This window comes from Canis aureus, chromosome 11 (genome assembly GCF_053574225.1).
Source record: "Canis aureus isolate CA01 chromosome 11, VMU_Caureus_v.1.0, whole genome shotgun sequence".
NCBI lineage: Eukaryota > Metazoa > Chordata > Mammalia > Carnivora > Canidae > Canis > Canis aureus.
Window position 1 is genome coordinate 10,872,499 of NC_135621.1, and position 14,506 is coordinate 10,887,004.

The 14,506-nt window shown below is 43.8% G+C and overlaps 1 protein-coding gene and 1 long non-coding RNA gene across 2 annotated transcripts in view; one reads left to right on the forward strand and one right to left on the reverse strand.

Annotated features, from left to right (window-relative positions):
• The first annotated feature begins 11,732 nt into the window (after positions 1 to 11,732).
• The window catches only part of IRAK3 (interleukin 1 receptor associated kinase 3), a 45,634-nt gene continuing 42,860 nt past the window's right edge, over positions 11,733 to 14,506 (forward strand). The window contains exon 1 of the mRNA XM_077913719.1: positions 11,733 to 11,893. Coding sequence (XP_077769845.1) covers positions 11,755 to 11,893 — 139 coding nt within the window. The 5' untranslated portion in view covers positions 11,733 to 11,754. The remainder of the gene's footprint in view (positions 11,894 to 14,506) is intronic.
• The window catches only part of LOC144323354 (uncharacterized), a 54,920-nt gene continuing 54,186 nt past the window's right edge, over positions 13,773 to 14,506 (reverse strand). Inside the window, exon 5 of the long non-coding RNA XR_013388766.1 lies at positions 13,773 to 13,999. This is a non-coding gene — a long non-coding RNA (uncharacterized LOC144323354). The remainder of the gene's footprint in view (positions 14,000 to 14,506) is intronic.

The window sequence follows — 14,506 nt, forward strand, 5'->3', positions numbered from 1 at the left end:
AAAAAAAAAAAAAGGACTAAACTCGTTTCCATGAAGATGAGCCAAAAAATGCTTACCTTTTAGGATTTTTCATTTTATAAGCCTATTACTCATTGTAATATAAAATCATAAAAGGAGAGTGTAGATGGCTAAAATTAAGGGGTTGACAATTCCAAATATTAAAAAAATTGTGTATTAACTAGGACTCTTAAACTAGAGCTGGGTTCATCGACGTGCAATCTGTACAATTGCACAGGGCCCTGCTCTCAAAGGAATTTGCCCTTGGTTTAATGCTCAGTTGTCACCATTTTGAAGTGTTTAAGAATTTTGCTTTTCAACTTGTGTTTGTTTTTTTTTTAAAGATTTTCTTTATTTATTCATGAGAGACACAGAGAGAGAGAGAGAGAGAGAGGCCCAGACAGAGGCAGAGGGAGAAGCAGGCTCCATGCAGGGAGCCTGATGTGGGACTGGATCCCAGTTCTCCAGGATCACTCCATGGGCCGAAGGCAGGCGCTAAACTACTGAGCTACCCAGGGATCCCCTCAACTTGTGTTTTATAAGGGAAAGCACAATGGAGCATGAGCAAAAGAGGTGTACGCAATATATGAACGTCCATTCTTCTTTGCCAACCATTGGAATTTAGCATTCAAGGTGTCCCATGAGCACAGAATTCTATTGGACCTACAACACATGGGAGTTAGAATAGACTCAATACCATTACACGGCAAGTGTGTTACACCTACAACTTAGTAAAGGAAACGGGTGGGAGGACACAGACAGTGAGTGCCAAGGGCTGTTTTACCAATCTTTCCTTACCAATCAGAACTTACTATGAATGCAGAAATGAGGAAGTGGTGTTCCTTTTTTTTTTTTTTTTTTAATTTTATTTATTTATTCATGAGAGACACACACAGAGAGAGAAGCAGGCTCCATGTAGGGAGCTCAATGTGGGACTAGATCCCGGGACTCCAGGATCACACCCTGGGCCAAAGGCAGGCACTAAACCGCTGAGCCACCTGGGGATCCCTTGAGGCAATGGTGTTCTAAGAAGCATGAATGTCCAAGGAATCCTATCCTTTTTCACTTGCGTCAGTTCCCAGGATTAACCAACCACTAGCACTAAAAATGAAGCGATTGAAGGAAAGGGGAAGAGGGGCAGCCGGAGTTTCTTCTCCTGTCCATCCTTATCAGTAAGCTAAAGCTAAAGAGTGTTAGTAGAATGTGCACATCTCAAGAAATGAAATGAAAATATTTTGAGTTCGTTGTATGCAGCTTTTCCACAGTTCTATTAAGAATGAAATGCATATGCATATACAGGGTCTGAAATACAAACTCTGTGATTTTGGTGATCCACATATGAGTTTGCATTTAAAAGTGGCATTGCACGAAATAAAGATCAATGATAAAATTTGTGCTAATAATGTTAAGTGATATTTTTCCACTACTTAAAGGAGATTAAATAGCAAATTTTAAAAATCATGGCAAGTAAAGAGACTGCAAAAGAAAGGGCTTTGGGAAGATTATAAATGGTTTCACAGAGTGTCTAGTTTGCTGGGACTGCTGTAATAAATTAGCACAAACTAATGTCTTAAAACAACAGAAGTTTCTTCATTCACAGTTCTGGAGGCCACAAGTCTGAAATGAAGTTGTCAGCAGGGTTAGTTCCTTCTAGAGGTTCTCGGGGATAATCTGTTCCATGCCTCTCTAAGAGGCTTCTAGGGTTGGCAGTCCTTGAATGTCCTTGGCTTGTGTCTGCATCGCTCCAATCTCTGCCATCATCATCACCAGGCCTTCTTTCCCCTGTGTTTCTGTGTCCAAACGTCCGTCTTCTTATAAGGACACCAGTCCTAATCCAGCATGGCCTCATCTTAACTTGATTACCTCTGCAAAGACTTTCCAGACATACCTCATATTATTGCACTTCACTTTATTACACTTTGAGTGTAATAAGGTTTATGGTAGCCCTGCGTTGAGCAAGTCTGTTGGCATCATTTTTCCAACAGCATTTGCTCACTTCTCATGTGTCTGTCACATTTTGGTAATTTTCACAATATTTCAAGCTTTTTCATTATTATGGTGTTTTTTATGGTGATCTGATCAGTGAGTACAACCCTCCGAAGGCTTTAGATGATAGCATTTCTTAGCAATATTTTTAAATTAAAGGATATACTTTTTTTCTAGACATAATGCTATTACACACTTAATGATATTACACAACAGTATAGTGTAGTATAGTGTTGTGTAATAAAGCATAGTGTAAACTTTTACATGCTTTGGAAACCAAAAAATCCATTTGACTCACTTTATTTTGATATTCGCTTTATTGCTGTCGTCTGGAACTGAATCTGTAATATGTTCTGTGTATGCCTATATTTCCAATCGAGGTCACATTCAAAGGTATCAGTGGTTAAGACTTAAATGTATATTATGAGTGCCCACGAGACAACCTACATCACACTAGGTGGTGACTTTTCAGTGGGATCTTGAAAGATAATTAGAGATTCATCAGTTTGGAGATGCTGAAAAAATCCAAATATGAAATAACTAGTTCAGACAAATTGGAAAAGACCCAGACACTTATGACTGACGTTACCAAAGAATAACAATTGGATATAAGCACCGCCAAGCATAATGCCTGACATGGGCAGGTGCTCACTAAATCCTTCTGACTCCTTCTGACTCTGTCAATCAGTCAGTCAATCAAAATTATTAAGAGTTCTTTTGGTACAAAGAAGCTGATTTTCTAGGAAATGATCAGTTTGGGGCATGCTGAATTGAGATGCAAGGAAGAAATAGAAATAGAAATGAACACTGGAGGCAAGAGTGCGAAGGGCACCCATGGGTCAGGTTAGGGCTGAGGACACAAACATGAGAGCAGTCCACATACAGAATAGATGAAGAATGAGAGGATATGAAATGTTCAAGACATGGAATAAAAAGATCAATAGAATTCAGCCTGTGGGTGCACAGTACAAGCCAAAGGAAGAGTCAGTTGGGAAAACAGAAGAAACAATCAGTAATGTAGGTAGAAAACACTATCGTCAGAAAAGACCAAAAAAGGCAAAAATTCACAAAAGATGGTGTGATGGGGGACTAATGCTATGAAACTGCCAGAATGAGCTCTAAGGAAAGGCCATTTGATATGAAGTTACTAATATTTTTAGATCAAAATATGCTGGATATTTTCATACAGAGACTTGTTATTGCCTTCATTGTCAAGGCACCAGATTAGAAATCCAAGCTTTTACTTTTCTTTCAAAAGATCAGAACAATGAAACAAATTCAGTATGGAATCAGAGGAACTATGACCACCATGAAAGACTAGAAGATGCGAGTAACTAATTACCAAGTGTTGTTAGAACGGGTACACTCTGAACACTAATGATGTGACATTATTTTCTGAACTTCTGTGCAGAGGGTTTGTTATGGACTGAACGTGGGCCCCTCATTTATATGCTGAAGCCCTAATTCCCATTTTAACTCCTGAATTTGGAGAAGGGGCTTGTGAGGAGTTAATGAAGGTTAAATGAGGTCATAGGGTGGGGCCCTGATCAGATAGGATCAGTGTCCTAATTAGAAGAGACCAGAATGTTGGTGCACTGCTCACTCTCTTTCATTCTATTCTCTCTTTGAATATGTGTGTGCTCACACCCAGGAAAGGCCATCCACAAGCCAGAAGGGGAACTTTTGCCAGAAACCAAACCTTGTGGACACCTTGATCTTGGGATTTGTAACCTGAGCTGTGAATAAATAAATTTCTCTTACTTCAACCATGCCGTCTGTGGTATTTTTAATACCAGCCTGAATAGACTAATATAGGATTTACTAAATGACGAAGAAAAGAGAGCCAAATCTTTGAGAGGGAGAATGCACAAGATTTGTGCTTATAACTTGACAAGGAAATTTGGAAATCTTGAATGAGACTTTTTTGTGTGTATTTCTCCAACAAACACATCATCCAGAGTTCTTATAGCCAGCAGCAGTTTTGCCATCTATAAAAGGCAGTAGTTGGATTAGGATCTCTAAACCATTTTCCATTATCAAATTGCAAACAGCCTGAGTAGATACTTGACTGCAAAAGAAAAAATGCTGCCATAATCTCAGATTTATTTCACGTGTTTGGGGTGCTTCTAGAGATAAATAAACATTTGCTTCAAAAATAGAAGCTTAGCTAATATTGAAGTGATCATGAAAAGCCCTTGACTGAAAACTATTCAATTATAAAAATCAGATTTTAGAAGTCAGTGGTGACCAGGCAAAAGTTATTATAGCAACACACTCTGGGGTGAAAAACACTATGAAAATGATTTTAAAAGCATGAACATGTTGAAAGAAATTTTCTATAGGTGAGGATATTATTTTTAAAGGTTTTATTTATTTGAGAGAGAGAAGGGGAGTACAAGCAAGGCGAGGGGCAGAGGGAGAAGTAGGCTCTCTGCTGAGCAGGGACCCTGACGTAAGGCTCGATCCTGGAATTCTGAGATCGTGACTTGAGCCAAAGGCCATTGCTTAACCGACTGAGCCACCCAAGCACCTGATGGTTTTCTAATAAAGACAATAACATGCTAACTTTAGAAAGTGTAGAAAACGCAAAGAAAATAAAATCACCAGGAACCCTTCCATTACCCTAAAAGTATAATTGCTAAAATCTTAGTATAGATCATCTTATTAGATAACAGGTTTTTAGAACAATGTTTTTATTTTTTTTAATTTTATGTATTTATTCATGAGAGACAGAAAGAGAGGCAGAAACACAGGCAGAGGGAGAAGCAGGCTCCCCACAGGGAAACCTGATGTGGGATTCAATCCTGGGACTCCAGGATCACACCCTGAGCCAAAGGCAGACGCTCAACCGCTGAGCCATCCAGGCATCCCAAAAACAATGTTTTTAATATCTTAAGTGGGGAAAGGTTGAATTATAATATAATTATAATATATGCAAGCCTAATGTTCTTTAAAAATAGACACACATCAGGGGGACCTGGGTGGTTCATTCAGTTGAGCATCCAACTCTTGGTTTTGGCCCAGTTGTGATCTCGTGGGTCCTGGGATTAAGCCCTGAGTTGGGCTCCGTGCTCAGTGAGGAGTCGGCTTGAGAGTCTCTCCCTCTGCCCCTCCCCTCCAAATCAATAAATCTTTAAAAATACACATACACTGAACTGGAGGAATAATTATTGCATGCTATTATTATTAGATCATTTTTTCTTTTAAAATTTGTCTTTTAATTTAATTAACATATACTGTATTATTAGTTTCAGAGATAGAATTTCATGATTCATCAGTTGCCACAACACCCAGTGCTCAATCTAATTTTCCTTCCTTTCCCCATGTTCATCTATTTTGTTTCTTAAATACCATCTATGAGTGAAACCATATGGTATTTGTCTTTCTCTGCCATTTCGCTTAGCATAGTACCCTTTAGTTCTATCCACATCATTGCAAATGGCAAGAATTCATTCTTTTTTGATGGCTGAGTAGTATTCCATTGGGTGTGTGTGTGCATATGTGTGTACGCCCCAACTTTATCCAGTCATCTGTCAATGGACATCTGAGTTTTTTCCATATTTTGGCTATTGTGGATATTGCCGCTATAAACATTGGGGCGCAAGTGCCCCTTTGAATCACTATGTCTGTATCATCTGGATAAATACCTAGTACTGCAATTGCAGGGTTGTAGGGTAGCTCTAATTTTAACTTTCTGAGGAACCCCCACGCTGTTCTCCAGAGTGGCTGCACCAGTTTGCATTCCCACCAACAATATTATTAGGTCATTTTAATGAAAGCCTGAAACCATCCAACTTTTACTTCTTAAAATTACCAAGTAATATGACCACAAATGTTCTCACCCCATTACGAATTTTTACCTCCCCCCCGAACCCCAGTGTACCTAGGACCCTCTAAGGCTCAGGGATAGGCTAAGGCTCAAAGATGGGATAGGCTAGTGATCTTTGTTTTGAAAACTATTTCCTATACTAGAAAATCTATGTCCCACAGGCTGGGTGTCTTTGCACATCCATCCTTAGGGATGCTGAATAAATAGTTGCCACCAAGATAGTTTTTCACGTATACAAAGAGCTGTTGTCTGACTCACCTGATTTTTTCTGGGGCTTCAATGCCTGTGCTTAGCTGGAACTTTGCCAGTGATAGTAGATAGTCTATCTGACAGATAGATAGATAGTCTATCTGTGCCATTGTGTCATCTGTGCCGTAGCCTTCAGGGTTCCCTTGGCATCTCCATTTGCTAATCTTTGCAGGTCATTACTCTCTTACTTCCAGCTGGGATGGAAACTATTTCTTCTCCTAGTGTCTGAAATGTATGGTGTGTGTGTATGGGCAGGAGGGTAGGGGGGAGTGGAGTTAGAGAGTATCTCATGGCATAAAACAGGGAAATAGTTTTAGGTTTAAGGACAGCCGTGTCTTTGCCAGAAGCATGTACAGGTAGGTGGGGTGGGTAGGGCGTGGTGCAGGGTCTGGGTCTGCATGGATTTCAGTGCAGTCTCATGCACGTCTAGAACTTCATACTGCTTCCATCCGTGCTACCAGAACCATTTTCTACTAACACTTGTTTTCTTCTCCCAAAGGCCCAGTTGTCTCTCTACAATGCAGTTTTCATGACCGCCTGACATTTCAGAGATATAGCTGTATACATACGTTTGAACTCCAGCTTTGGATAAAGGTTAGGTTCCTTCCCATAGTTTATGGGCCATCAACAAACCAGGGACTATCACCAAATGTCTGTTCGGTGTATCCGTTAGGATGCATATGGCTGCAAATTACCAGATTCCCAGTTTAAAAACCGATTCAGTAAGGGGTTTGTGTGATAGAAGTCCATAAATAGGACATTCTCCAGGTAAGAACAAAAGAACTGCTTAATGCCATTATGAAGGATCTGTTTTTTTCTCTCATGAGACTATCCCCAGGGCTCACTTCATTCTAATATGTACATCCATGTGGTCGCAAAAATGGTTCCAGAGATGGCCAGAGCTGCTACACGTTCCTACTCAGATTCAGAGAGAAGGAGAAATTTGAATGAGATTTGATTCCCCTAACCCATATTTATTGCCAGTTCTAGTCATGTGCCAGCCTGAGTCTGAGTGCCTGGACCACTGCAATTTTAAATGTGGAAGACTATAGCTAGATGGGAAGAGCATACCAGGCAAGGAAATAGCAAGTGCAAAGGCTTCAATGTGGGACTCCTCCTGGTGTGTTCAAAGACCAGAAAGGAGGCAGTGTGATCAGGGGTAACAGTCGAGTGGGAGAAGAAGGAGAGAATGCAGATTATATAAAGGGTTTGACTTTAATTCTGACTGAAATTAGAAGCCATTGTTGGCTTCTACACAGGTGACAGACATAATCAGATTTGATTTAAAAGGATGAATCTGGCTGCGGTGTTGAGGGAAGTCTATAGAAAGCAACGGTGGAAGCTACTTTAGTTAGAAGACAACTGTAATAAACCAGACAAGATATGATGATGGCTCAAACCTGGGTGGCAATAGTGGAAGTGGAGAAAAGAATGATTCTGAATATATTTTGGCCAGAGTGGACAGGGTTTGCTGGTGGATTGAACATGGGCTGTGAAGAAATAGCAGAATCAAGAATGACTCTATAGTTTTCGGTTCAAGCAACTAGAAGGATAGAGTGACCTGGATGGCAAAGAATGTCGAAGAGCAGGTTCAGGAGGCATGATCAAGGGTTCAATTTTGGACATGAGTTTGAAGTTCAAGGGAAAGGTCTGGGCTAACCATATACATTTGGCAGTCCCTGCTAGGCAGATGGTATTTAAAGCCTCGAAACTGGTTGAGATCACCAAGGGAATGGGTGTACATAGAACAATGAGCCAAACCCTGGGGCACACCAACATTAAGTTAAGGGAAAAGAGAAGGGATAGCAAGAGAAGCTGAAGACTGACCAGTGAAGTAAGCTAAAATGTAAGAGATTTGGAAGACAGTGTCCAAGAAGGAAGCAGTAATCACCTGAGTCAAAAAACTGATAGGTCAAGTTAGATGAGATCTGAAAATTGACTGTTATATTCAGCAACGGATGTGGACATGGACAATCCTGGGAGCTGTTTCAGGGGAGTAAGGTAGGAGGGGTGGCTCTGGAGTTGATTTAAGAGATAACAGGACAAAAGTTGGGAGACCGTGAGAATAGTCAACTCTTTACTATGAAAAGGAACGAAGAAATAGGGGTAATTACGACATCAAAGGGGGTAAATGGCATGTAGTAGTTTTTTGGTTTAAGGTGGAAAAAAATAACCTCGTGTTTGTCTGCCAATGGAACTGATACAGTAGGGGATCCCTGGGTGGCTCAGCGGTTTAGTGCCTGCCTTCAGCCCAGGGTGTGATCCTGGAATCCTGGGATCGAGTCCCACGTCGAGCTCCCTGCATGGAGCCTGCTTCTCCCTCTGCCTGTATCTCTGCCTCTCTCTCTCTGTGTCTCTCATAAATAAATAAATAAAATCTTAAAAAAAAAAAGGAACTGATACAGTAAAGATAAATTGATGCAGCTGAGAGTGAAAACAACTGCTCCTGATGTCTTTGAGTAGGAGACGGGAAGGCAATCAGATCTAGTGCACAAGGGAAAGGATTAACCTAAAAATTGGCCTGTGGAAAAGGAGAGAGGTCTGTATGTCTGTTCAGATGCTGGTGGGTAGATTGATGCTGAGATGATGCTGAGATTCTGTGGAATTTGTTTTTTCTGATACATCAGTACTTTTTTTTAAAAAGATTTTATTTATTTTTTCATGAGAGACTCAAAGAGAGGCAGAGACACAGGCAGAGGGACTCGATCCCAGGACCCCAGGATCACAACCTGAGCCAAAGTCAGATGTTCAACCACTGAGCCACCTCAGTACTCTTAATAAATACTCTCAAGATCATCGGCTGAGCATTAAGGATGGAGGAAAAGATAATGGGAATTGAGGAAAGAGAAGGCATAAAACAGTTGTCAAGGGGCCGAGAAAAGTAGACTCCAGGCACATAGCCTGGCAGCCTGGCAGCATAAAGGACCCATCTGAGAGTCATAGCTTTGATTTTAGATTGAGTGCAATCAACAAGTTTTTATTCCCCACCCCACTTCCAGCTACATTCTGGTACATGGATGCAGAGCCCCAAATTAGAAAATTACAGCTAATCAGGATGGTAGATTTGTTAAGAGAGCTCAACAAAGGCAGAGAGGAGCAAGAGAATGGAAAGCATATGCTTTCCAAGAGAGGGATTATACAAATTGAGTGTGAACTTTACAGATGAAGAGAAAAGTAAGGACATCAAGAGGGTGGGGTCAAAGAAGAGGTGGCAAGACTTTGGATTTGGTATCCTGGTGAGGAGGAAGGATTGTTGGGGTCAGAGTACCCAGAGGGAATGCACTACAAAGACAGGTGGTGTGGTCAGACAGTAGATTCATGAACTAGAAATTACAGAAGTGGTGGTTATTGATAATGACAAATTCTAGGGAATGATCATGCGAGTGACTGGCTGAAATGGAGTGGAAGATATGATTATTAGAGGAGAGAATGAGTCAAAGAACTGGGCAGACAGGGTTTTGGAAAGATCATTTGCTCAGCAAATATTTTAGATCTCCAAAGATTAAGATACGATTAGTACTGGAGATAATTGCAGTGAGCAGGAGCTGTAGAGTCTAAAACCGAGAGAGAAGAATTAAGGTGGGGGAGAGCAGTGAATGACAGCACCAGTGAAGAGCCATGAGTGACATAACATGATGACCTAAAATCCAAAAGTCAAAGGCAGTTTTAAGGAGTTGGGAGGGAGGGCAGCCCGGGTGGCTCAGCGGTTTAGCGCCACCTTCAGCCCAGGATGTGATCCTGGAGACCCAGGATCGAGGCCCACATTGGGCTCCCTGCACGGAGCCTGCTTCTCCCTCTCCCTCTGTCTGTGTCTCTGCTTCTCTCTGTGTGTGTCTCTCATGAATGAATAAATAAAATCTTAAAAAAAAAAAGGAGTTGGGAGGGAGCATGGTCTGATACTGCCAACATTGAAAAATACCAGAAATTTCACGTAGTCCATATAGATTTCACATCATCTGGGATTTCCCATAAAATTCTTGCTTCTCTGTAAACCAGAAGATCTGGAAAAGCAGGCCTTGTTGACTGCTTCACTCAGTGACAGTGATTCGTGCTTAGGAGAGTTTAAGGTTGGCTCAGCAACTCCGTAGCTAACACTTGTATCCTGCCTCTGTTGCTCAGTTTATTCAGGTGGTTCCTTTGAGAGGTATAGGGCTTCATCTTCAGATGGACGATATAAAGCTTAGCCATTTGAACAAAGGGATGTAGAAATGGCTTAGCCATTTGAACAAAGGGATGTAGAAGCCTTTGCCCAAATCGTGTAGTCTTTATCAATTTTCAAGTATATTTTGTGCAGAGAACCACTTGGCAATTCAGACCAGAGTAGGAGTACAAACTGATCGCGTATCATCAAATATTGGTCTCTAGGGGGCACCATTGCCAAAGGGTACAAATCTGATGGCTTTCAAATTGGGTGGCTATTTTCCAGTTCTAGAGGGCCGTTGTCCCTCTACAGTCATAAAGGTCGGGATCTTTCTCCCCACTTTCAAAGCATCTCCTGTTTTTGTCAGTAGCATTTGCATCATGCCGGTGATGGGCTTTACAGCGTACTCCAAAGAATAGGTCAAGACAATCGTCAATTGTACTTAAACTCCATGTTGAAAGCAAACGATTCTGTCCAACACTTTGAAGCTTTGAAGAAGGAAAAAAGTAGTGACACAACGTCTTATCAAGAAAGCCCGGGGCAGCCGGCGTGGCTCAGCAGTTGAGCACCTGCCCCTGGCTCAGGGCCTGATCCGCAGCATCAGGATCCAGGCCCGCATGGGGCTCCCTGCATGAGGCCTGCTTCTCCCTCTGCCTACCTCTCTACCTTTCTATCTGTGTCTCTCATGAATAAATAAGTAAAATGTTAAAAAAGAAAGAAAGAAAGAAAGCCCACAGAAGAAAAGAATGTAGTAAAGCCAAGGAACCATACGGAGAATGGGCAGCCTTATGGACAAAACGAGAACAATTTTCTTCTGCTTTGTTCTCTCTTTTGTTTTCCTGTCGCTGGTTTTTTGTTTTTGTTTTTTGTTTTGGCGTCTCCCAACAGTCACTTCATATATGCACATTTGTCTGACCTCGGTATAAGTTGCAGGAAAAGGTGCTAACACCTTTCACATGGTCGTCTTCCGCCGAGTGATTATTTTCTTCTTCCAGTTTTCCTGGGCTTTCCAAGTGTTCCTCAGTAAAGATGCGCTGCTTTCTGGCAAAAAAAAGAAAGGTAGGGATCCCTGGGTGGCGCAGCGGTTTAGCGCCTGCCTTTGGCCCAGGGCGCGATCCTGGAGACCCGGGATCGAATCCCACGTCGGGCTCCCGGTGCATGGAGCCTGCTTCTCCCTCTCTCTCTCTCTCTCTCTCTGTGTGACTATCATAAATAAATAAAAAATAAATAAAAATGTTGATCCTTTTAAAAAAAAAAAAAGAAAGAAAGAAAGGTAGAGTCGGATGCATTTTGCAGGATGGCCTGTCGTCGTGCAGGCGCCGGCCGAGGGGGAGCCGGGGCGCCGCAGACCGAGGCCCGGGGGAGCCGGGGGCGCCGCAGACCGAGGCCCGGGCACCTCGCCGGGCGGCGCAGTGAGTCATGCGGGCCCGCCCCTCGTGGGGCTCGGCGAGCCGTGCAGCCCGGGCGCCGTCGCGGGGCAGGATTTCCGCGGTTGTGTAAGCGCTGCTCCGGGCGCCGAGAGGCCTGAGCTCCGCGTCCCCGCGGCCGAGCCATGGCCTGGGCGGCGGGCGGCGGGGCCCGCGGCGCGCTGTCGGCGCACACGCTGCTGTTCGACCTGCCGCCCGCGCTGCTGGGCGAGCTGTGCGCGGTGCTCGACAGCTGCGACGGCGCGCTGGGCTGGCGCGGCCTCGGTGAGTGCGGCGGCGGCGGCGGCGGCGGCGGCGGGGGCGGGGACCCGGGGGCGCGGGGACCCCCGGGCGGGGGCGGGGGCGGGGGCGGGGGCGGGGGCCGCGGCGCGCATGCGCAGTCCCGCTCCGCCGCGCGGCGAGGCGAGCCCGCAGCCGCCCCCTGCGCCCCGAGGCGGGGCTCCCCTTCCCTCGCGGAGACCCTGGGCCGCGCCGCGGGGAGGCCACCTGCGCTCCCCGACCCTGTGCCCCGCGCGGTTCGGATGCTCGAAGCGTCCTCAGGGCCCCACTGGCCCGGGTCAGAGCTCCTGCTGCGGTCAGGCCCTGGGGTCGGCAGGGCACCCACCTCCAGGTGCCGGTCGTCATCACATTTCAGGTGACAGGCTAGCGTAAAACACTATTTTATTTATGATAATGCGGCTCCCGGGTTTCTTAATCAAATATCTCTGGCTTATTGACAGAGTTTCTGGCGTGGAGGTTGGTGCTCGATGGCTCGATGCGTCTTTTTATTTGAATCTAGAAAGTTGGCTTTAAAGCCATTGCAGGCAGCCATTGGGAGGGTGAGCAACTGCCTTTTGGAAGTCTTGAGTGTGATCCCCGGACATAATTCAGGGGGGAAAAATCTTTGTTTTGTTAAGTATGGGCACTTTTTTGTTAAATGTGATCTTCCATGATGCCACGTTTAATATTAGTTGAAAATAAACACGATTGTGTCCAAACAACTTAGCCTTGATTTAATGAAATAGCCCCCCCCTCCCTTTTTTTTTAAACAAGACTGTCAAAAGACCTATGAGAAAAAAAGTTTTACTGTTGGTGAACTTTCTGGAATGTGGCATCAGGCTTCTAGTTATATAAAGATGGTTTATGTGTTATAAACCCTTAATTTTATTTTATTTTTTTAAACTCTAATTTTTTTATAAATCTTTTATTTTTTTTATTCTTTTATGTATGATAGAGAGAGAGGCAGAGACATAGGCAGAGGGAGAAGCAGGCTCCATGCACCGGGAGCCCGACGTGGGATTCGATCCCGGGTCTCCAGGATCGCACCCTGGGCCAAAGGCAGGCGCCAAACCGCTGCACCACCCAGGGATCCCTTTAAACTCTAATTTTAAAGTGTGACCCTTATGTAAAAATGTCAGAGAAGAATACTTGACTCTCTGACTTCTAGAAAGCATAGAGATTCGCAGGATGCATTTGAGCAATAAGATCCTCCCACACTGCGTCTTTTTGAAATGGGTAACATAGGCAGTTTTAGCATCCATTGGTTTCCTGGAATTACTACATTCGCAAGAGAAAAAGGTTTTCAGTACAATAACAGGTAGTGAATGGGTCTAGGTAGCTTCATAAATGAGTTAAAGCATTTTGAAGACTGACAACAGAAGAACATATATCCCATCTGAAAGGGACAGTCATCGTCCCATGTCACTGCTGTTATTCAGCAAGTCCAGTCCAGTATTGCTGGACTCTCTCTGTCTCTCTCAGCATGGAAATCCAGATACTCATGCTTTACAGGGGTTGTGTCCTCTACAGCCACCCTGTGGGGTGGGTGCTGTTATCATCACCACTATTTTAACAGATGAGGGAATTGTGGTGTGCATTAATTCATACTGGCCCAAATGGACACAGCTCAGGAATAGCAGAGCCAGAATTTGAACCATGGCAGTTGGGTCCACGGCCTGTGCCCTTACCCGCAGCCACTCTACACTTCCTGACCATGACTTCCTCAAGTTCACAAATACTGACCATTCTTCTCTTTCTGGTACATCACCCAGCCTATAGTACATTCATTTCAGCCAATGAAAGAACAATTCAATGAGCCGTTTCAAACATGCAGCCCCATTTTTTCTAGCTGTGGAAATAAATAAAGACCCCCGAAATGAGAACAAGCAAAGGCTTTTTATTCAAAGCAAGTGAGTCAGCCATCGTCACTTGCATTTGACAGAGCCCCAAAGGCAAGCAGAGGAGTGGAAAAGCTTTCTAGTAGAAAAAAGTGAAGGCTTCAGGTCTTCCATTATTGGAGGCAGTTGGCAAAGAAGCTCTGGACAGGCCAACTAGTAGGGGGGCATTCTGTCTAATTGTTTAGGGTGCAGAGTTGGCTTTTTCCAGATGCTCCTAAATGGGAAGCAGGGGCAAAAATTAAGGAAGCTGGCAGTTGTTAATTAAGTCCTAACTATGTGGGACTGACTGCTACAGGGATTTTTGTTTGGCTTCCTGGACTAGTTGCTATAGATGCTAATATGACTTCCCGGACTAGTTGCTGTGTATAGTGGATTGGCATCCTGGACGGATTGATGCATGGTGTGGGTCACATTTCTATTTTTATATATAGTCTGGCCATTGTTCCTTTGTATATCCTTTCATAGGGGAAGAATCTAAAATTTCTGGTCCTTGATTCCCCAGCTATAGTTTGCTGTGCACATAGCGAGACTACATAGCTCGGAAAGGAGACCGAGGACAGCCCAGCTGCTTCATGAATTACTGGCTCAGCCAGAAGGCTAGCTGGGCTCAGTTCAGGGTGGTTGAGGGCAACTGCTCATTTTAAATATGCTGAGTTTCCCTGTTGGCACAGTGAAAGGAGAAAGATGGGAAGAGGTGCAGGGAGGGAACACTTGACTTTAG